Source organism: Uloborus diversus, chromosome 1, assembly GCF_026930045.1.
Source record: "Uloborus diversus isolate 005 chromosome 1, Udiv.v.3.1, whole genome shotgun sequence".
In the NCBI taxonomy this organism is placed as follows: Eukaryota; Metazoa; Arthropoda; class Arachnida; order Araneae; family Uloboridae; genus Uloborus; species Uloborus diversus.
The window spans coordinates 251,765,816-251,788,801 of NC_072731.1; the positions used below are offsets into that span (position 1 = coordinate 251,765,816).

The 22,986-nt window shown below is 34.8% G+C and overlaps 1 protein-coding gene across 1 annotated transcript; it reads left to right on the forward strand.

Annotated features, from left to right (window-relative positions):
- Window positions 1-1,079: 1,079 nt before the first annotated feature.
- LOC129219917 (uncharacterized PE-PGRS family protein PE_PGRS54-like) lies at window positions 1,080-22,223 on the forward strand. Its single transcript, XM_054854236.1, has 7 exons — window positions 1,080-2,555; window positions 4,430-4,718; window positions 9,266-9,600; window positions 15,186-15,254; window positions 16,654-16,869; window positions 20,571-20,880; window positions 21,550-22,223. Exons 1-7 carry the CDS (start codon window positions 1,080-1,082, stop codon window positions 22,221-22,223), a joined length of 3,369 nt encoding a protein of 1,122 aa, XP_054710211.1.
- Window positions 22,224-22,986: the final 763 nt, after the last annotated feature.

Sequence of the window (22,986 nt, forward strand, 5' to 3'; positions counted from 1 at the left end):
GTGGCTGTTTTGCAGTGAAAAGGGGACATTGAAATTTTAAAATTCCGAAACACGTGTCTTCAGTTCTCTGCAAATTTGTGCGATTTAACATGGTTATATTTTCTTTTACTAGACATTATGTTCAAGCACCTAAAAATTGGGAAATTAAGCTAGAGTTTAAATTTAACTTTTATTTGTTTATTTATTTATTTATTCATTTTTTTGCTTCAAAAAATAATTAAATAAATAAAAACGTTGTGATTGAAAACTAAAATACATAACATGACCTTACTTGAGGAATTGGTTAATTAGTTGGATTAACGTACTTTACCCTTTTTTTTCCGCAGAGGAAAGAGAAACAAACCATTTTAATTTTTATGTAAATGATCTTTAGAGATGTAATTTTATTTTTAGTTAAAATTTTGAATGCTCCATACATTTTTTATAAAGAACTATCAAAAAACAAAATAATTTCATTTTATGCTGCTTATTGAGAGTACTGCACAAAAATTTTCTTAGATTAATTGTTGATTTATATATTTATTTTCCGTTTAGATATTATTTTTTATCTGATTTTTTTTTACGTTTTTCCCCGCTTAGAAAAACGTGTTTAATTTTTTTTTTGCTTTTCATGACTTTCAAACAATGATTTTAAATGCTGAAAAGGAATATTTAAAGCATTTTCGGCCTTATCCAATAAAGTTCGAGATTTAGCTGCTATTGAAGCATCGTTGTTACTCTGAAGGAAAGCAGGTTCGATTAGTTTTAGACTTAATTGATAAAATGATTCTTAGGAAAGAAATTTCACAAACCTGGAAAAAAAAAGTAAGCATTGAAATAAACTAATTTTGACAGTAATGTAAATAAATTGAAGAAATTAGTAGTTTATATTTGATTATTTGTTTACAGTCACTGTGACTCACTTGTAGAACTATTATTTTTCATATTGTTTGTGATTATCTCTCGCTTAAGATTTATAGCAGTTTGAAGCATTTTTAAATCTTGTTTTTCTATGTAGACGAAGAATGATGTTTATTTAAAGCATTATGTTGAAGATCGTTGAGCACTCTGGTGTTGATAATATTTATTTCTATTAGGTCATGTTTGCTCTTGCCTTTATGATACATCAAGCAGCAGCTATGGGAATACTCGGTGAAGGATTGAGCAGGGGTATGATTGGAGGAGGATTTGGAGGTGAAATCGGAAATGGAATAAGTGGAGGAATCATAAATGGAAGAGAAGAAGTAATAGGAAATGGAATATTAGGAGGAATCGGCAATAGAATTGGTGGAGGAATCGGAGGTGCCATAGGTGGAGGAATCGGGATGGGAACTGCAATTTCTTCAAAAGTAGCTAGCGGAATCTCTGGAGGTATAGGTGGTACAAAAAGTAGAGAAATGAACGGAGGTATCAGCAGTGGGTTGGCCATTGCAAGATCTGCTGGAATTGGAGGTGAAATTGGTGGAGGAAGATATAGAAGTATGAATGGTGGAGTTGATCGAGGTGTGTCTGGAGGAATCAGAGCTGGAGCTGCGAGAGCTTCGTCTGGGGGAATCAACAGTGGTGTAGCAAGTACATTGTCTGGCGGAGTTAACAATGGAGTTGCGAGAGATGTTTCGGGAGGAATCCACAATGATGTTCCAAGAGCATTACCTGGAGGAAACAACGGTGGAGTTTCAAGAGCTGTGTCTGGGGGAATCAATGGTGGTGTTTCTAGAGCTGTATCTGGAGGAATCAATGGTGGAGTTTCTAGAGCTGTATCTGTGGGAATCAACCATGCAGTTGCAGGATCACTGCTTGGAGGAATCAATGGTGGAGTTTCTAGAGCTGTGTCTGGGGGAATCAATGGTGGTGTTTCTAGAGCTGTATCTGGGGGAATCAATGGTGGAGTTTCTAGAGCTGTGTCTGGGGGAATCAATGGTGGTGTTTCTAGAGCTGTATCTGGAGGAATCAATGGTGGAGTTTCTAGAGCTGTATCTGTGGGAATCAACCATGCAGTTGCAGGATCACTGCTTGGAGGAATCAATGGTGGAGTTTCTAGAGCTGTGTCTGGGGGAATCAATGGTGGAGTTTCTAGAGCTGTGTCTGGGGGAATCAATGGTGGAGTTTCTAGAGCTGTATCTGGAGGAATCAACAGTAAAGGCGCAGGTATACTGTCTGGAGGAATCAATGGTGGAGTTTATAGAGCTTTGTCAGTGGGAATCAACAGTGGCGTTGAAGGATTATTTTCTGGGGGAATGAACGGCGGAGTTTCTAGAGCTGTATCAGGGGAAATCAATGGTAGATTCTCTAGAACTGTGTCCGGAGGAATTAGCAGCGAAGGCGAAGGAGCACAGTCCGGGGGAATCAACGGTGGAATTGCGAGAACTGCGTCTGGAGGAGTAAGAAGTGAGATTGAAAGAGATATGTCTGGGAGAATGGGCGGAGAATTTAACGGAGATAGGTCGGGACAACTAAGCAAATCTAAGTCCCAGTCAAGTAGCTCCAGTACATCAGGAGGAATCAGTCCTGGAATGTCTGGCAGAGCTAGGTCTGGAATGTCAAGTGGAATGGACAAAAATGGAGGAGAACTGATGGTAAGTAAAGTTTGCTTGTATTTATGTATTATATTTATGCTAATACTTCTGTGGAAACATACCCGTCGAAAGAAAGTACATATCGATTCATTTAAAAGGTAAAATTAAATGGAGAAAACTGACCAACTTTTGAGAGAAAGTTAAAAAGTGCAGATACGACGTCTGTGCTCAGCACGGCAGTACTGCTTATGTTGATAAAAAGTTCAGTTTTTTTATTGCTTTATGGAAAGATTTTCAAGTTTTGATTACTTATTTGAGTACTACCACTAATATGTGTCCAAAAATTTATTTTAATAACAATTTCATATTTTTGCTATAATTTGGAAATCCATATGCATTTCTGTTTCTTTTTCTCTTACAACCTGCTGACAGTGATTACTGATTAATAATTTTAGTTTTCCAACTATGGGGGTGGGGGAGGGATGAAGAAAACGATTAAGACGTTCACCCTTTGTGCAAAATATTTAAAAAGTTTTGAAAAGAGAATACATATACATAAAAATTAATTTGAATTTTGACATCTTGAATTCAAACTATGTTTTTCGCAATCACGAGTGTGTGTATGTAGGCGTGTGTGTTTGTGTGTGGGGGGGGGTATGTGTGTTTGTGTGTAGGGGGTATGTGTATGTGTGTGTAGGCATGTGTGTTTGTGTCTGTGTGCTGGCATAAGTGTGTGGGTAGTTGTGTGTATGAATGTGTGAGTGCGTGGGGGCAGGGTATGTGTATGCGTGTGTGTAGGCATATGTGTTTGTTTCTGTGTGCAGGCATGAATGTGTGGGTAGTTGTGTGTATGTGTGTGGGTAGTTGTGTGTATGTGTGTGTGTGTGTGTAGATGTATGTGTATGTGCGTGTGCGTGTATGTGTGTATTTGTGCATGTATGCGCGTGTGTGTAGGACATGGATGCAACCTGGAGACGGCCTTCGCTATAGGAGCAGCATCGTGAGGAGCCGGTCGACGGTGATGGTGCGAAGGGTGGCGGTGGGAAAATAAAATGATAGGACGCCAAAAAAAGTCAAGTGAAAGCAATAAGCAATCGTGATTGCTCAAAAAAAGAAAACATGAAAAAGCAATACAAAACTACGCGCACGTGAAATAAACCCGTTTTGTTACAGTAAAAGAATGCAAATTTATTCGTGAAAATACATTAGCTTATGGAAATGGCGTAATCATATGGACGAAAAGATATAAAAAAAAAGTTCCTTGGAACCCTAAAACAAATGTATGAAATTTGAGTTCTATTTTCTGCTGATATGGTTGTATCTTATTTTACATGATTAGGAAGCTTCCTCAAAAAGTTATCAATTGTCAACAAAATGCATATCAGTCTCAAAACATTTCGGCTTAAAAATCCTTTTTTTTTCAATTTATGAATTCTAATACATTTTTTTTTTTTTTGAATGAACTTAAAAACATGGTTGAGGTGTCGAATTTTATTTAGATAAATATTCTATCCTTTGCTAAGCTTTTCCTTGCAACCACTAACATTATAATCCACATTCAAATTTAACAAACGTTCTAAAATATTTTTGAAGGAGGAACTTCTGAGCAAAATTATCTTAACTAAAACAGAACTGTTAGAACACCACAAGTAGAATTCCTTCTAGTGGAGAAAGGGTACAAAACAATCAGTTTAGCCTTGCTGCATTGAACGTTCTCCCACTATGTAACCCTTGCTGGAATGCTGAGTTATTCTATGTTTAACAAAGTGTTTTCGTGATTTTTACTATCTTGTGCTCTGTGCTCGTATTAATAAATAGATTTGATAACTTGGTGGTGTTGTTTTAAGGTATAGAACTGTTAAACTTTTACTTAGTCATTTTCTCTTTGTTGGTAAACTGATTGTTGAAATTATAGAGGAAATACATTTAAATAGATGAGGAAGCCCTACAAATTCCAATACCGGAATGCTTTGAAGGATGGCGGTGTATCTTACCGATCAGAAAATGGCGACATGTCTGGAACTGTAACTGGCACTTACGGGTACCAAGACAACAAAGGACTCTCTCGTGAAGTGACGTACATAGCCGACGAAACTGGCTTCAAAGCTGACGTCAGAACAAACGAGCCTGGAACTATGGGGCATGCTAGAGAAATGCCTGCCCACGTCCAACTTCAAGCACAGCCATCTCCCTTGGATGTTCAAGAAAAGTACACCAAAAAAGGTTATGCTCCCTATTTTTTGTAACAATCTGTATACACTTTCTTTATTCTAAATCCAATGAATGGCGAGTGAATGGATATTCCCCTGTTAATGAATAGTTCCTTTTCTTTTTAACTAAGGTTGTAAATAAATATCGTAAATGTATTGACAGTAGTGAGTGGTTTCTGTGCATTTCTCAAAAAGAAAATGACTGGAAAATGCTGTGTTTATCCACTTGTTTGGAGTTTTCATTCGCTGGGATTTAGTATTTTTTTCTTTTGCATTTCACCCCCACACAAAACCTGATCAGAAACTATAAAAGTTGTCCCAATTTTTTTTGAAAATGATTAAAATCAAAACGTTCTTACTGCCATGGGGTTAAATGCTACAGTTTTTAACGATGTTTTGAATTTTTGAGTATGTAACTGAGCTGAAGTTTCCACTCACTGGCCGGCCTATGACTGTTCTCGTCAACTCTAAGGGAATTTCTTAAGATAAAAGATTAATGGAACAAATGAAGAAAGTCATTATGCATAATAATAACATACTTGTAGTAGCAGCAACTGTCGATCAAAAACTTGAATGGAAACTCCTCTTATCGAAAATTGCGCAGTTCTTGAACATACAGTGAAACCTGTGTAAGTTGACCACTTGCGGTGCAGTACTTTGGTGGTAAACTTAGACAGGCGGTCAACTTATAGAGGGTAGCAATGAAAGCTTTTTTTTTTTTGTAATTTCTTGCCCCATGCAATTTTTTAACTAATTGGAATACTTTAAACTCACTTTCATTGTTTAACATTACTTTAAAACAATAAGAAAAAAAATGTTCTTTAAATATTTTTAGAGATTTACCAAAATGACGCACAAAGTATCATACAAATTTAAAATTTTTGTGAATCGATCAAAAAAAAAAAAAAGCCTCATTGCTTATGAAAAAGTACTTACTTGATATTAACAATTCCTAAAAATTCATAACAAGTCAAAAGTGACTCAAATTCTTCATTTGATTTTTTCTTGTACATTTGTAACCATGGTAATCTACTTTTCAACAAAATAACTCTTTATTGAAGTTTGACTCATTTTCTGGGACTTGACATTATCCCAATGTTTTTCGATAGAAGCATAAATGTTCATATATTTTTCTAAAATGGGTCTGGTTACTTATTTGAGGCATAAATGATGAAACGTTTAGTACACTTTAATGCTTTTGCATAGTTGTCAACTTACAAAGGGTTTTTTATACTACTAAACAACTACTACACTACCAAACCAAAGCTGGTGTATATTAGTGGTCAAGATTGACAGGTGGTCAAGATAGAGAGGTGGTCAAGTTACAGAGGTTTTCCTTCATTATATAAGATAGAACTAATTCCGTTCCTGACAAAAGCGGTTAACTCAGACATGTGGTCAACTTACAAAGATGGTCAACTTTACAGATTTTACTGTACTGCGAACAAATAGAATCCAAGGATAATCAGTTTAGTCTTCAGAACACCGGCAGGAGCAATTTAGAAGGGAAAACGTTTCTTTGGAAACGTATTTGTACTTGAGTAGAAAAAAGACCATCAGTTGTTGTTCCTCAACCAACAAATCTAAATTATTAGCCCATGTATTTGCAAATTGAAAATTTTATTTACTGTTTTGTACTAGCGGAATGAAAGTTATAGACGAAATATTTACCTTATGGGTGCTGCAGTAAAAGATAATTTAATTTCAGTCTAAGCACAATGGTAGTTTACGTAAAACAGCTTTAGGATGATGGTTATTGTTGAGACTACGCAGGAGGAAAAACTATTTCCCTTTCCGCGTTATGCTTTGCATATATATTTACTAAGGGGCCATTCATTATTTACTTAAGGATGATTTTGGCAATTTTTGACTCCACCTCCCCCATGTAAGGGTAAGTAAGATTTTTCACCCCCCCCCCCCCAACTTACGTAGATTCCTTTTCGTTTTTCAAAATAATAAAATAGTTAATCTTACATCACTGGAATCGTTATAAAATTCGCTATTATTGCATTAAAAAAAAAAAAAAAACTTTTTGTGCAAAGAAATGATTATTAAAAGAATCGAGACTGATTGTTTTTCCGACAAATATTTTTTGTTCATAATGCGATACTAATTTAAAATAAGACATTCCATATACAGTGCGATTCTTTATTAGATTTTACACTATTTATTCTCTGTAAAACAAATAAACATCTCACCCCAATACTTCTTCCAGAAGCAAATGAAATATGATCCCTGCGAAACCACTTGATCGTGGGATTTCTAATATAAAATATCGACTGGGAAAATATTACGTAAGAAAGGGTCTGACACCTCCCTCCCCTTCAAGTAAAAGAGTACGTATAGATTTTCACCCCCTCCCCCTCGGGACCCTTACGTAATTAATGAATGGCCCCAAATGTATAAATGCTATCTTATCTATCTAGCAATTGAATCCCTAGTAGCAATCCCATAGTGAAATCATTTTCTTAGAACTTAAACTACAATCAGGATGGAATGGGCTCAAGGATAATGAAAAAGCATTATTATTGTAGTTATTATTATTATTATTATTATTATTATTATTATTATCATTATTATTGTTGTTATCATCATTATCATCATTATTATTATTGTTATTATTATTATAATTATTAATTTTATTATTATTAGTATAAATGTCATTATAAATTTTATTATTATTAGTATAAATTTTATTATTAATTTCATCATTTTTATTATCAAAATTATTAAACTTGTGGCATCCTGATATAATATCCCATTCAACCAGTTTAAAACTTTTGCGTAGTGTGCTATATTTTTTCCATAGTATTGATGCTTTAAAAAATATTTTAAAAACATAAAAAAAAAAGCTTATGTCTTAAGCTGACAGCTTCTTTTCTCTCGCATATAAAAAGGCTTCTGGTTTCCTTGTAACTACAAAACATACATAACATTTTTTTTTTTGCAACTTGTGCTATCATACCTTTATCATTATTATTTTTTTCATTTTTTAATTTTTTGATAATTCATAAATAGTATCTCAGTATTAAGTGATCTAAAAAATGTACAGAAGCACTTTCACTACTTTGACTGAAACTGTTTTATTACTAACGTCAGTATTTCACATTAATACTGCTTGTTTATTTTTACATAATTCAGCGGTTCAATCAATGTTTTCAAATATTCAGTAAAGTCTTGTAAACTTCAGAAATTCTACATTCTTTACTATATTTCCTCTAAAGTTGTATCATTATCAAAAATGTCCTTGTTATTTAAGTAATGTTATTCATGGTCAGACTATCGCAACTCCAAAAATAGCAGGTTAATAATTACAGGTCATTACTGCATTGTCTGAAGAACATTGTTCATCACTGAGCTGTAACAAATTGCTTTTTTAACTAGTATGTTGTGGCCCCATCACGAAACTTTCTTCTATATCTTTCTTCCAATTCTGATCCCTCCCCATGCTTGACGAGGAAGCAATATTCCCAACAAAAACAAAATTACACATTCCAAAACTTGACGACCGTCTCAATTCCCGATTTATCTCAAAAGCAAAGCAAAAAATGAAAGTTGAAAATTATTTTAAAAGCCTTGCTTATAATAAAAATTTATTTGTCAACAAGCACAAGATGGCAACAGTTAAACAGTTTAAATCATCGCGATTTTCTGGTAATTTTTCGAACAGTTAAAATCATGTGAAATACGCAGATGGCAGTCTATTACGATTTATCTTTCTTCTTGTTGCAATTATAAAGCTATTTTTATTCACACACAAACACCAAAAAAAAAAAAAAACAGCGCCCCATGGAGCGATTGACGCCAAAATTGAACAACGCCTGTTTACATATGGATTCACATTTATTCCAAATTTTATCCAGAACGTAGCATTACTTCTTAAAATATGGCACTCACAATGAAAAAAAAAGAACGTTCGATTGCGCCTCCCCCCCCCCCCTTTCAGCTGGTAACGCCAAAATAGAATCAGCTCTTATACCCTTTAAGGGCTACTTGTCGATAAATTTTTGTTTGATTCCGTTCATTATTTCTTCAGATACAGCAGTCACAATTGACGACAAAAAACGTTCTATAGCTCAACCCCTGTTTCAGCAAAATTGACAGCAAAATTGAATCAGCACCTGAACCTGTTAGGGTCAACATTTGAACCAAATTTTGTTTGATTCCACCAGTTACTTTTTGGGGAATAGCAGGCACGCATAACTCAAGAAATATCCCATTGCTCCAACTAAAAATACTAGTCACATACACACGCACACACATTTTCCAAAAATGGTCGAAATGGACTCGGCACAACTCAAAACGTTTGAATCCTTCGAAATTCGAAAATTTGCACGAATCCAATACTTTCTTCTATATATTAGATATAGGAGAAAGTAAAAAAGAATCCTTTATTTATCAGTGTTATAACAGCGCGAGTCACAATCTTGGTAGGTACCAGGTAAACGTTTTTACGCTCTCTTGTAGAGTAATGATATGTGATTTCATGCAGTTTGGCTCTGAGGTACAGAATATTTAATCATGAAAACTCAAAACATTTTTTTTTTTTTTACATTTCAGGTGCAGAAGCTGGAGGAAGAACCGGAATCTTCTCTGGAGTCGGTAGTTCAATGAGCGGGGGAATGGGAGGCACGGGAGGATTCAGAAGTGTTGGAAGTGCTGGAATAGGTCATATGGGGGGATTCAATAGCGCTTTGGAAAGTGGAATAGGAATTATGGGGAGTCTAGGAAGTGAGATGCGTTTCGGTCTAAATGGAATAGGAAACGGTATGGGTGACCTGGGGTGGAGGAATACTATAAATGATATGGGTGGAAGCAAGGGACATGAAAGGGCGGGAAAAAGTGGTGAACTTGGTCTAGGAAATTCGGGTGGAATGAACGGAGTTGGAAGAATGGTTAGTGGAACAGGTGGAGGGATAAGTGGTGGAATATTTGGAGGTATGAAATCTAGCTTTGGAAACAATCTTAGTGGCGAATTACAAATATGATTTTTGAAAGAAGATAATTTTTTTAGCCTTTTTTTAACGTTCAGATACACTCTGCTATCATTGCAAAAAAACTCCCTCGTTTTTTCTGTTTTAAACTGTAAAGCATGTTTTAGGTACGTGATGTTGTAAGCAAAATACGGTCTTTTAGACAGTAGTTTTCGTGTATTCAAATCAATCCTTCTTACTCGAGGATTTTTTTATTTATTAACTAATATATTTTCTGTCCTTCCTTGCAACTTTTCATTCGATAAGTATCCATTTATTAAAGTTCGTTTTATTGTTATTATTATTTTTCAAACTTTTTTAATGCTTAACGAATGATTTTATTTTATTAAGGAATTTAATGTAAAGTAATTTCCCTGTCAATTGCAAATTTTTTAAACGCAGGAAGAAGTTGAGAGAATTGGGATGGGCAACAACTGAATTATTGCCGAAATAAAATGAGAAGAATTGTTTTCAGATCTTCCGGTGGCTGGGGCAGCTTTAGACTCTTGATAGATGCTACATTTATTGTACAACCAAGAAGTATTTTTTTTTATATATTTTCCCTCATCATAAATGCGCTCTCCTATTCGTCCCAACTCGGTCCTAATTCTTAGGACAGCCAAGACAGCCAAGGGTATCAGTGTAAATTTAGAAATATATTTGTACTTAGAAACTTTGACAATCCACAAAAGAAGTATTAATGCATACTAAATACCGCTAAAGAAGCAGGTGTTTTTTCTCGGAAATCTACGAGTGAAAAAAAAAAAAAAAAAAAAACCAGCTGATTTTTAAAAACCTCTCTCAATAAACTTCAATGTAATTTTTTGAATTGTATTCCATTTTCTATTTATAAAATGTTATTGATGACTAATGGCATGACTCATTTTTGAAATTTTTTATGGACATTTAACATTAACGTATTTGCGCATAATAAGGACTTTTAAAGAAGCAGACGTTTTTTCTCGGAAACCTATGAGTGAAAAATAAATCCCAGTTGATTATTGAAAATCTCATTATCTTAATTTCAATGTATTTTTTAAAATTGTACTCCATTGTCTGTTAATAAAATGTTATTGATCACAATTGTCTCATGACTGAGTTTTTGACACAAATTTAACATTAATGGAAAATTTAAAAATAAAATTTGAATGTTTGTCGATCGGTCTGTACCCAAACTAATAATTTTTGAGGTTCAGTCATATTCAAAGAGAGTTTGGTTCGAAAGATCTTGACCAGAACACTTCACATTCGTGTTTAGTTTTTTGATCCGAGAAATTTTAAAGTGTTTATCAAAATTCAACTTTAACTTCAACGGAGAAATTTCAAGCATGTATACCTAAGTCCTGATTCAATTGGTGGAGTTTCACCAATTAAAACTCATTACGAGGGATATTAGCCGTCGAATAAAAGATAATTCTTTAACTTGACTGTTTTTAAATATTATTATTATTTTTTTTAAATTAAAGAAATATAAACATTAGCAGCAACGAAAGAAATTTTAATTTTTTCCTAAAAAGCCTATAACACCAAAATTAGTTTATTATCACCAAAAAGTCGAGTTACAGATAATATGAAAGTTTCTTTAGTTTTTTCGTTTTTAGAATTCGACAGAATGGAATTAAAAAACAGATAGTTTAAAAAATGTGACTTAAAATCAATTTTCATAAAATTTGCGTTATGACCAAAATTATTTTAATTCTATTTTATGGTACGTTTGCTTTCTTAACGTCAGTAATATTTTATTTGGCACGTTAAGAAGAAAATGTTAAATACATCATTAACTAATTTAAACAATTTTACTAAAGAAAAGTTAACATACTACATTTTTGTCTTACTTTTATTTTGCTTAAACTTTTCATTAAATGTTTGTTTTCCCTCTTTTTTTTTAATCATAACTGACTTAACATTAAGGAATTTCTTTAACGATTTTTTAGAATTTGTTAGTTTTGGAAAATATTAGTTGCACCAGAATATTCTATCAGTTCTAGAAGAACGACGTTTTGTAGATTTTCTTACATTTCATATTTATTTAGTGTGCGAGACAATTTCCATCGTTACAAACAAATTCTTGCCAGCGTGATGGGAATTTGTTAATCCCATTTTTCAAAAATGCCTCATCTTTGGAATCGAAGCACTGAATAAGTGGTGTTTGACATCCTCTTTATTTTTAAATTTTTTCTTTACTAACAAATTTTGTAAAGACAGAAACACATTAAAATCGAAGACTATAAGGTCGGGGGCGGATTAAGGTGGGTTAGAATTTCTTCTCCAGCTAAGTTAGTCTGTTTTCTAGTGAGTCGCTAAAGTTACCAATGGTCTGAACTAGTAATACAGTATGAAAGTTGCCTTTTGAACATTGCCGGTCTGTTACCATATTCCTCAGACCTTGCACACTAAATATTACATAGTTTACTGATGGTTACGAACATTGTCCTTCACCACAACGACCTTGGCTTGAATCGGGCACACGAATAAGCTCACTAACTTTCTCATGCTACATGGCAATCATCATGCTAAGGATAAAAGAGTAATGACCTCTGATTTATATTTTTTCCCTCTTCTGCAATTTCCTTTGGGTAGGAAAAAAATACGAAACTGAGCAAGATATTAAATTACCGCTACTAGAGTGCTTTATCTCGTAAGGAAATTTTTTTTGCAAAATAGAATCTGCGAATTGCTCTCATGCTGGGACTACACTACACTCCATGGTCTCCCGTATCCAAGGCCGTATGCAAGGGGATGGCTTATAGAATTCAAACCCCCCCTCCGAAATTTTTCATCCAAAAAATGCTTTCCATTATTTATTTATTTATATTTTAGTGACAAAAATATTATTGTTGTTATTATTATTTCAATATTATTTGTGAAATGAAATTAGTCTGATTGAAAAATTGTACAAACTCATTGTGTATCTATGGTAGTTATTGAAAAAAATCATTTATTATGTAACAATATGGCGTTTCGTAAGAACATCCCCTCACTCCATTTAGATAATCTATTGTAACAAAAATCATTAGAATACACGTGAAAACCAAATTTTATAGACTTTCAAAAAATTTGTTTGGTAAAACCCCCTCCGAAACAGAAGTTTGGTTACGGCCCTGCCCGTATCAACCACTATGTTTAATTTAACCTGTTGGATAGGGCCATCCAACCATTTCATTTTCATCCTGACCAGGAGCCGATACACCAATCACTTCCAGAGGTATTCATTTGTCTTGGTAATTTGGAGGACTTTGTAACCACGAACACATTTAACGTGCTCCAGTCACCATTAAGCTTCGTCGGCAGGCATTGAACACGGAAATCTCCAGTTACGAGTCCGATTAGGCCACGACGACCTCATCACTCTATCAAGAATTAATAAGCTACTATAAAAACTATATTGAATGAGTGTTGTTAAATGTGACAAAAATGTGGCTTAATATGTATAGCCTGGAGCAAAGGAGGATCAGAGGGGACATGATTCAGTTGTTCAAATTTATCAAAATGAATGATGTTAATGGATTGCATTTTTGCACCGAAAGCAGGACGAGGGGTCATATTTTTAAGCTCAGGCCAAACTGGAAATACGGAAAAACTACTACTTTATTACGGTTGTGTTCACTTGGAACAGCTTACCGGAAGAGGTGGTAATGAGCAAGGGGGTGGATAGCTTAAGAGGGCCAATGATCTTCATTGGGACTAATAAATTGACTAGGGTAATTGCTGGTCCTAGTACCAGCCAAGCTGGGCCAAGAGCCTGTTGCTGGTCGTTACATTTGTATTTGTATTTATATTTGTAAAAATCAGGGCTGCGGAGTCGAATGGATAAATGATAGACCCCGGCTCTAACTCCGACACCTGAAGTTTTAGAATATTTGACTGCGACTCCGACTCCTTCACCCCAAAATCATTCTAACTCCGATTCTTACTCAGTAACCTTGCTGGAGTTTAGAACTCGAAGGAGAAATCAATTTCTTCTACTCTTGGAATTATAAAGCTTTCGACTCCCGACTCCGAATCCTTTATCGCAAAATCAGTCCAACTCCAACGGTAAACTGGCCACGGTATACACAGCACTATGTTCTTCATAAGAAAACAAAATTTTCTAGTAGACCTAATATACTTATAAAACAATTACAATGCGATATAAAATTCTGATAAGCGTACTTTCTGAGCAAAAACTGCTGAAACTTCGAAATATCATGTACAGATAATAACAGCTATATCATAAGTAGCTCCTTCATAAGAGCTTTATCATAAAGAGCTATAATTGAAAGCAGCTACTATGAGCAGCTTATGGTCCAAAATCCATCCACTAAAAGATTATTTTTGACGGATTTATATATGTTTGACAATTCTATAGATTTCTCAACGTTAAAAATCCATTTCCTTCAATGTAAAAAAGAGAAATTCGAAAGAATGGGTTAATTACAATCACAATTACATTTTCCAACGTCAAATGAAGCTTCAATATGAAAGGGAAAATTAAAAACTTAGTGGAAGCATATTCAAAAGCAATTTAAATTGAAGGGAAAAAGTTTTTCCCTTAAAAAACAGCAATTACCCTTATTTCACTCCCTTAGATAAATCATCAGCCATTCTTAGTTTGTCATTTAAAATCGCTATCACTTAGAAAAATAAAACAGAAATGCTGAAAATGCGACCGAAGAGATTTAATACACGTGAAGATGAAATGGAATACCTTAAGAAACGAGTTTAGCCTTGGGGGGACTTTTCGATTTCGACTTTCATAACATTTTAAAACAAGATGTTTCTGGGGCAGAAATAGTTTACTGCTTTCAAACCAAAAAGACGTATTCTTTTCAATTATGAAATCGGCCGACTTCCGGATCAACAAAGAATCCTTGACAATAGCACGGATGTTGCCGTGAAATTGTTTTAACCACTAACTATCATCATCAAGACGTATGTCTCAAAACATGAAACGCATCGTTAAGCTAATTTCGGCTAAAAAGCGTAAAGATTGAAAAATAATAAAAGCCATTTTGCACTTCTGGTTGTCCACTTCGAGAAAATAATAACAATCTTTGTCTTAGAGGTTAATAAAAATGGTTTCGGAATTCGAGCGTTTTTTTCTCTTGCTGTTACATCATTCGTACGTCATCATCAAGCAAAAGTATATATATGTAGTGGAAACTCTGCTAGTCAGCAATCAACAACTGGACGCATTCTGTCATCGTCTACAAGAAACTTCAAAGATTTTACAACGATGTACCTCACGAAAGTAAGTATTCTACAAACTTACAAAGATATAAATTAACTTACAAAAGGTAATCGCAAGTTCTATTTATGTATAGGCTTACCATATATTTTTGAGTCCATACCTTTAAAAAAAACCTTACCGCATGAAAGTACTGAAATTATTTCAATGCTTAGCAAATGTTAAATTTTAGGAACCAAAAGTTTACCTCTTTCTGCCGACCAAATGTTCTTTATATCTGAAAAAACTCTCTGGAGCAAATATTCCAAGCTACCACATTAGAAACTCAATAATTTTGCAGATATTGATGCATCAGTTTTTAGGAATACCTTTAAAATTGTGTGCCTCTTCAATTGTATCTGGTACTGAGGTATTTTATCAGAACTTAAACAAAACCCAGCTTTTGATCTTTAACTTATCTGGTTCAATTTTTAGGTTCATAACTTGAAAAACAAAATCCTTCCGTTGATAAGTACACTCTTAAAATGACGCACATTTTTGTCACCCTAAGCCAACCCCAAGCCAATACTAAAAACACAGGTCAGTCGGGGCTAATCCCAGACGTATGGTAAACGTAATTATGTCTACATGTAAAAACCAAAAACCCAAAAGAAATAGCTGATGGTTTCTCCTGTTTCTTACATCTAATAAAGATAGTTGCTTACAGTTAGCTTTTTTTTTCATTTCCTTATGATCTTTAATATTCGAATGCTGCATTTTCAATCAAGAGACGTATTTTTTGTTTACTAATTTTGAGTTAAGTGACGATTTAAGAACTTTAATTGAACGTGTGTATAAAATTATTTATCAATTTTACTGGTGAAAAAAGCCGGTTTGCGTTGCGACAACGATTACTGGCGCTATGCCAATCTAAGAATTTCTCCTGTTTCACCAACAAACATAAAAAACCTCGTCCAAGGTTAAGAGACCTAAGCTACACAATTCTAAAAATCATATTTTCGGGAAATACGGGTAATCCATTTTCGCCTATTTAAATGATTTGCCTTAACAAATGTACTTAAACAAGAAAGCGTGTAATATTAGTTTACGCTCGACCTGAAAATGCAGTCTATATTTAAGTAAGAAATATAAATAGTTTTACACTAAAAAATTTAAATCTGAGCAAGATCGTTAAAAAAAGGACAGAATTTCAAAAGAGAAAAAATGCCAACATGTGTTGCAGGGGCTACAAGCAATCTGCTTTTCCAAGTAAAAATGTTTAAGCTTAGCTTTACATTCATAAATATCACACTTCTTTACAACTTTACTAATAGTAAAGCTCAAAGTCTCTCTGGCTGGATGTCTGCCCTGCATGTCTGGATCTCAGTGACGCGCATAGCGCCTAGACCGTTCGGCCGATTTTCATGAAATTTGGCACAAAGTTAGCTTGTAGCATGGGGATGTGCAACTCGAAACAATTTTTCAAAAATTCGATTTTGTTCTTTTTCTATTCCAATTTTAAGAACATTTTCCCGAGAAAATTATCATTAGATAGACGAGTAAATTACCAAGTTATCTTAACGTGGAACCGTAACATATGGGCAAGCCAATTGGCGAGAAGTTCACCATACATTATTTGCAAATATACAGGCGAACCAAAAGACCTTTTAATTTTCTACTACGGGCAAAGGCGTGCAGGTACCACTATTTCTTAATAAAAGGGCTCTTTAAAATTACAAAAGCATCAGTATTTTTTTGCTAATTTATGTTCTTTTAGGTTTGTTTGAAGTTTGAAAAGAGTTTATATTTTTGATGATTTCAATTTTCAGGCCCTACTGGCGGTCACATTTTTGGTCGGATATGCCACAGCTTGTGGAAATGGACCATGTGTTGGCGCAGGAGGAGATGGCGGTTATGGATCGGCAGGTGGACTTGGTGGAGGAGCCGCAGGACATAGAGGAGCCGGATCTATGGGAGGATTCGGAATGGGAGGCCACGGACCACATGGAGGATTTGGTGGTGCCGGAGGTTATGGAGGATCAGCAGTTCATGGAGGAAGCTCAGGAATGGGACTCCATGGAGGATTTGGTGCTGGAACTGGAGGATTCGGCTCTGGAATTGGAGGACCTGCTGCTGGATTTGGAGCTGGTTTAGGAGGTTATGGAGCTGGAGAAGATATTTTTGTAAGTGCTTTTCTGAAGATTGGTTAACATTATACTTAAGTTTAATCATGCAATACTTGAACTGGTTTTGTGAAAAATATCGACTAATAAGTCAAAAGTTATTTTTGCTATTGTAAAAGGAAAAAGGTTCTGCTATCATTTTAAATATTAATTGAGACTTACCTATAATCGGTGCTGTATTTATTCATTTAAGATAAAGCACATTTGAGTTTTGAAATTTTGTACAATGAGTCAAGTGCATACGGGGGGAAAGGGATCGCAAAAGTAAAATATTTCATTTCATTTACTTATTCAGTCATTTATTAAACGAGTTTCGTATTCATTTATTAATTAACTTTATTGCACTTCTTCATTTAATAATTCAGTAAGTTATTCATTCATTCACTTATTTTTATGTTCATTCGCTATTCTATTTACTTATTGGTTCAAATTTACTTCCAAAAATTTTAAATAATGTTTCAATGAAATTTTAATTATTAAATGGAATATTCTTTCTTGTGTACTGTCAGTTCCAAAACAAATTCATACTTTGTCCATTTTTTAAAAAAGTTAGTTATCTTAAGCATTTCACTTTGCCCTACATTCTTCTACATAAATAATTCTCTGTGTTGAGATTCCTGTGTTGTCTTGCCTTCTGTTTTTATTTTAATTAAATTGCATTAAAAATGTGTTTACTCCTTTGCCAACATGATGCCACCTAAATAGAAAGTTTTACAGCTGTGACAGCTTTCCAAATGCTATTTTATTCTTTAATAATTAATTGTTTGTCTATTGATTTGGAACTAGATTTTGAAAATAGGACCATTGTTTACTAGCTATTGTCCACCAACACATGCTAGTAGCACCAACACTAGCTCCGCCAACACTAGCTAGTGTACAGCTCTCACTGACGGTCACATTCATCAGTCCAGTTAAATCTCAATCAGACACCTGAGCAGCGGATTCAAGCCTTCTGATCGGTTGCAAAATGCTTCTATTAGAGTTTCGGCAACTACAATGTGGCTGGCGAAGCAATGTGGCTGGCGAATATGGCCGTGAATAGTACGAAATAAATAACGACTTAATTGTTCACTGATAGATAATTATCTAGAACTCCTATTTAAGATTCTCAGAAAAAACACCACGTTTAAAATGAGACTTAACAGATTATTTTTTCAGCTGTAGCAGTGTGTGTTCATGGAGAGAGTATAGTTTTTCTGCAACTATATTTATTTATTCGTTTGTTTGTTTATTTTTGCCTACATTTTTAACGTATATTTGAATTTTTTACACTGTAACGTTCCTGGAAATTAATATGCTGCTAAATTATAGGGGGTATTAAAATACAACCAGGAATCTTTCTGAATGATTTATAAAAAAATTTTGAAAAAAAAATAGAACCAACTTCAAAATTGCTCTAAAAAGTGAAAAATAATTTTATTCTTTGAACACCATCGATAATGCTTTTAAACATAATTTTTGAAGTTGGCGCAAAAGCAAAACGTAAAATCCAGTGTAACCATGCTTCGTTCATATTTTTTTTTTTTTTTTAGAAAAGTATCCAAAGTTACGAACGAAACATTTATATCGCTATTCAAATATGCTGTCATTAATGCATAATGTATGTGATAGTGAAGAAACTGGTCCTGGTTAAATTTATAGTTGTATTTGAGTTATGGCTGTGAATGATTTTATCTATCGTTTTTGCGCCAACTTCAAAAATTATGTTTAAAAGCATTATGGATGGTGTTTAAAGAATAAAATTATTTTTCACTTTTTAGAGCAATTTTGAAGTTGGTTCTATTTTTTTTTTCAAAATTTTTTTATTTCATTCTTTTTAGTGTAAATGTAGGTATTTCAGAAATAATAGGAAGTTACCATCACGAAACTTCACATTTTTTTCTTAAAAATATTCCATACTAAAAAAAAACTATTGACACGCGTTAAACTTTAAGCGATTGGCACTAAAAACTTATCTTTGTTCTTCTCTGGAAATCATGCGCAGTTAATTTAATTATAACCATTTAAGTATTACGTTTTTCCTAACTGATTTATATTCCACAGCATCTAAGTTGCTCATGATGCAATCCTGTATTTTCTTACTTAGATCATCTGTTATCGGCATAGATGATAACGCAGATCCTAATCACTGCATCACCTCGCTTCCAGGTTAGGTTTACCCCTACTATGGAGCAATAGCACTGAAGAAAGGAAGATTTTGATAATTCACATAGGGTTACTATAAATCAGCAGGGTTACTAAAATAAAATTATTTACGCCAAAAATGAGCTGACAGCGCCAGATTCCCCATTATCGAAATATCCCTTGAAGAAATTTGATGCTTGCTTCAGAGAAGCCTTTATTCAAAATTATCATTACAATTACTATTATATGGCACCAAACTTTTATAACAATGAGTTTCATATTGTCGCGTAGATGAAGGTAGCGAAGACAATGTGAAAGCCAAATGAAGCGAATACTCGTTAGTCTCAACTCGAGATCTTGATTCAGAGCCACGAATGAACGTTACATCTCCTTATATACAACTTGAGAAAGTGCTGGAACTTTCCAGACTTGGAAAGATACAGAAATTAATAGAAGATTCGAGAAAATACGGGAAACAGTAGAAACGAAATTTTAGTAAAATTCACTTTGTCCTAGACGGGATTTGAACCCGGTTCGCTCGTGTGGGAGGCGACAATTCTACCACTGAGCCACCGTTATCCACGGATGAAAAGTGCGAACTTCGCTACAATATCCTTTTAATATTTAATAGGGAAATTGCATAAAATTTACTGTTTTTTGCCCATAACTTTTTTTCTAAAGAACAAATATGGTCAAACAAAGTAATGGGACCTAAGTTGAGCCATCCCCTATCCATTAAAAAAAGAATCATCAAAATCGGTTCACTAGGTGAGACGCTATGAGTGGACAAACAAAAAAAAAAAAACATACATACGGTATGAATTGATAACCGCCTCCTTTTTGAAGTCGGTTAAAAATCTTTTCCAATAACAGCTAGTCACGTTTCCTGAATAAATCCAGAAGCTTCAAAGAATTTTTTTTTTTTTTGTAGTAAAATATTGGCATTCTTCTTGGTTTAAAACAACAGCTTCTAAAGCAAATGTGGCCAAGGCAGAATTGCAAGAAAATACCAACAATCCCATTTGCTTGCGAATCATGAAAAGCTACAATATCCAGAGCTCGCATTTTGCTCTTGTTCAGGGCTCAGGCAATTTGAAAGGGTCGTAACTGCGTCGAAGGCAAAACACCCAATAAAGAAGATGATCATATTTTTATGCTGGTAGCCAAAAATGTTTTTCACAACGGTGTGAAATCTGCATAAATGAAATTTGCTCAGGAAAACTTTCGCAGAACAGTTTGCTTTTCACAGAAAATTGACGTAAACCCCTGAAATCCCCGAGCGTTGTCTCGAAATAATCTATGGCGTTCCGGAATGTTTTTAGTGTATAAAATTGAATTTTTATTCCTTACTCTTACAAACTAGGTAATTGTACATTTTCTAAAATCTTTTCTGCTAAGACTTCAATTGCTAAGTAACTCAAGATCCATCCCTTCTTTAGAGTGTTCCAACACCCTTCAAGATGGGCTACCAAAGCGTAGATGAGCAAGGCAATGTCAATTTCAGAACAGAAAGTGGAGATGGTAGTGGGTCCGTCTCCGGTTCTTATGGTTACAAGGATGGTCAAGGACTGTACAGACAAGTAGATTACGTTGCTGACCAGGATGGATTCAAAGCATCTGTTAAAACCAACGAGCCAGGCACCGATGGCAAAGAAAACCCCGCCGATGTGCAGATGCAAGTTGAACAAGCACCAGCCGCTGTTCTGAAGAAGTGGGCTTCAGCTGGACAAACATCAAGACGTTCTGCAGGTAAGATGGCGAATATATATTAGTGCTTCTAATAATGATCTGCAGATATTTCCTGCAACAGCATTTTTTGGTGCAGTATGAGTGGAAGTTCCTCAATATCAATGTGCGGGTAAATGTATCAGTAGGAAACCACTTCAAAAAAAAAAAAAAAAAAAAAAGGAAAAAAAATACCGAGTTAAGAAAGAAAAAAAGAAAGTAATTTCGTTCCAAAACTGGTACACAGAATTTGAAATGGAACATTTCTTGTTAATCCTGATTCTGTTTTTTGAAGTCAACTTTTTAACCAGAAGCTGAATGAAGTCAGCTTGCTCGGGCACCAGACACCTATGGTGTTAGAAAAAAAAAAGTGAGGAAAGAATACTTTCTCTGCAACCGTAGAAATTAAAGAAACATTATTCACATTGCGTTTCTATTAATAGCTGCTGTGTAAAACAATGCAGTAGTTTTTACAATAACCTTCGTTGTATAATTTCGATCACTACGATTAAAACCTTAGATGATTGCAAATATTTAGTTTAATGAGTGATTTTTTACTTTGATTGCGCGTTGTTTTAGTATTTAAAATTTTTGAAGGCCTACTGATAAGTTCTACGCGTATTTAAACTATTCTCAAACTGCTGATTAAACGATTTTAAAAATAAAAAATATATTTTATTTCTATTGTCATAGGAGCTGCAGCTTATGGCATGGGTATTGGAAACATGGGAGGTCTTGGTGGTGGAGCTCTCGGTGGAATTCAAGGAATTCATGGAGGACTTGGTGCTCAGGGAGGAGTTGGAGCACATGGAGGAATTGGAGCTTATGGAGGACTTGGTGCTCATGGAGGAGTTGGAGCACATGGAGGAATTGGAGCTTATGGAGGAGCATCTGGAGCATATGGAGGAGCTGGTGGTCATGGCGGTGCTAGTGGACTCGGAGGTGGTGCTTATGGAGGAGCCGGAGCTAATGGTGGTGCTGGTGAACACGGAGGTAGTGCTTACCATGGTGCTAGTGGACTCGGAGGTGGTGCTTATGGAGGAGCCGGTGCTCATGGTGGTGCTAGTGGACACGGAGGTAGTGCTTACCATGGTGCTAGTGGACTCGGAGGTGGTGCTTATGGAGGAGCCGGTGCCCATGGTGGTGCTAGTGGACTCGGAGGTGGTGCTTATGGAGGAGCCGGTGCTCATGGAGTTGCTAGTGGACTCGGAGGTGGTGCTTACCACGGTGCTAGTAGCATGGGAAGTGGTGCTCATAGTGGCCTTGGTGCCTATGGTGGAGCTTCTTCCGGTCATGGAGCAGGAAGTCCATTTGGTGCATTTGGACCAAGTAGAATCACAAGCAACAGCAAGAAAAGTGGCCGATGATTCCGTACTGATGCTATTTCTGATTCAATTTTACAAAGCTTTTTGCTTTCTGGGAACTGTTTTGGTAAATTTTCGTTTGCCCTCTCAGCAGTGAAATTCTCTATCTATACTTAAACATAATTATGACACAGTTATAAGCAAAAAAATTCGTAACTCTAAAATTCCATCTAACATCGTAGTTTTTCAAGAGACATGAGGGGAAAAAAACAGTTCTTCAATTTCATGTTTGAAAGTATTTGAATTGTTTTTCTCTATGTTTCAGAATCTTTTTCACGTTTAGTTGCAATTACTTTGTTTTAGATTTCAAAGATTCAGAATTTAAAATTAAAAATACGAGTCCAAGAGAGAATTTCACTTGATGGCAAACAGAAATAAGCAAGTGCTTATTTGAAATAATTTCAGGGAACAAACTTATCTTATCAGGGAATTTATGTGGTTTACAACACTAGGTGAAGGTGTTTCTTACGTTTGCAGGCAATGTGATTGTTATTCGCTTCCTAGTAGTCTATCTATAGACGATGAACGTTCTTTCATCAATGATTAATTTCGCTTCATTGTACTGTTTTTGTGTTTTGTTGTATTCGTGCCAATAAAAGCAATTTTGTCAAGTAAATGGTTGCAATTTTCTTTGTCGATTTAGTTTATAAAACAGAAAAATAATTTAATTGAATTAAGTTAATAACTTGAAAATCTTTTGTTGTAATAAAAACTGGGTGAAGTTTTTTTGGAGGGGGGGGGGGAGGTTATAAATATAAAGTTTGAG

Coding starts and splice junctions, on each gene's coding strand:
- LOC129219917 (XM_054854236.1), top strand. CDS start 1,080: ATGTTTGCTCTTGCCTTTATGATACATCAAGCAGCAGCTATGGGAATA. Junction 2,556..4,429: donor AAAATGGAGGAGAACTGATG/GTAAGTAAAGTT, acceptor ACATTTAAATAG/ATGAGGAAGCCCTACAAATT. Junction 20,881..21,549: donor AACATCAAGACGTTCTGCAG/GTAAGATGGCGA, acceptor CTATTGTCATAG/GAGCTGCAGCTTATGGCATG.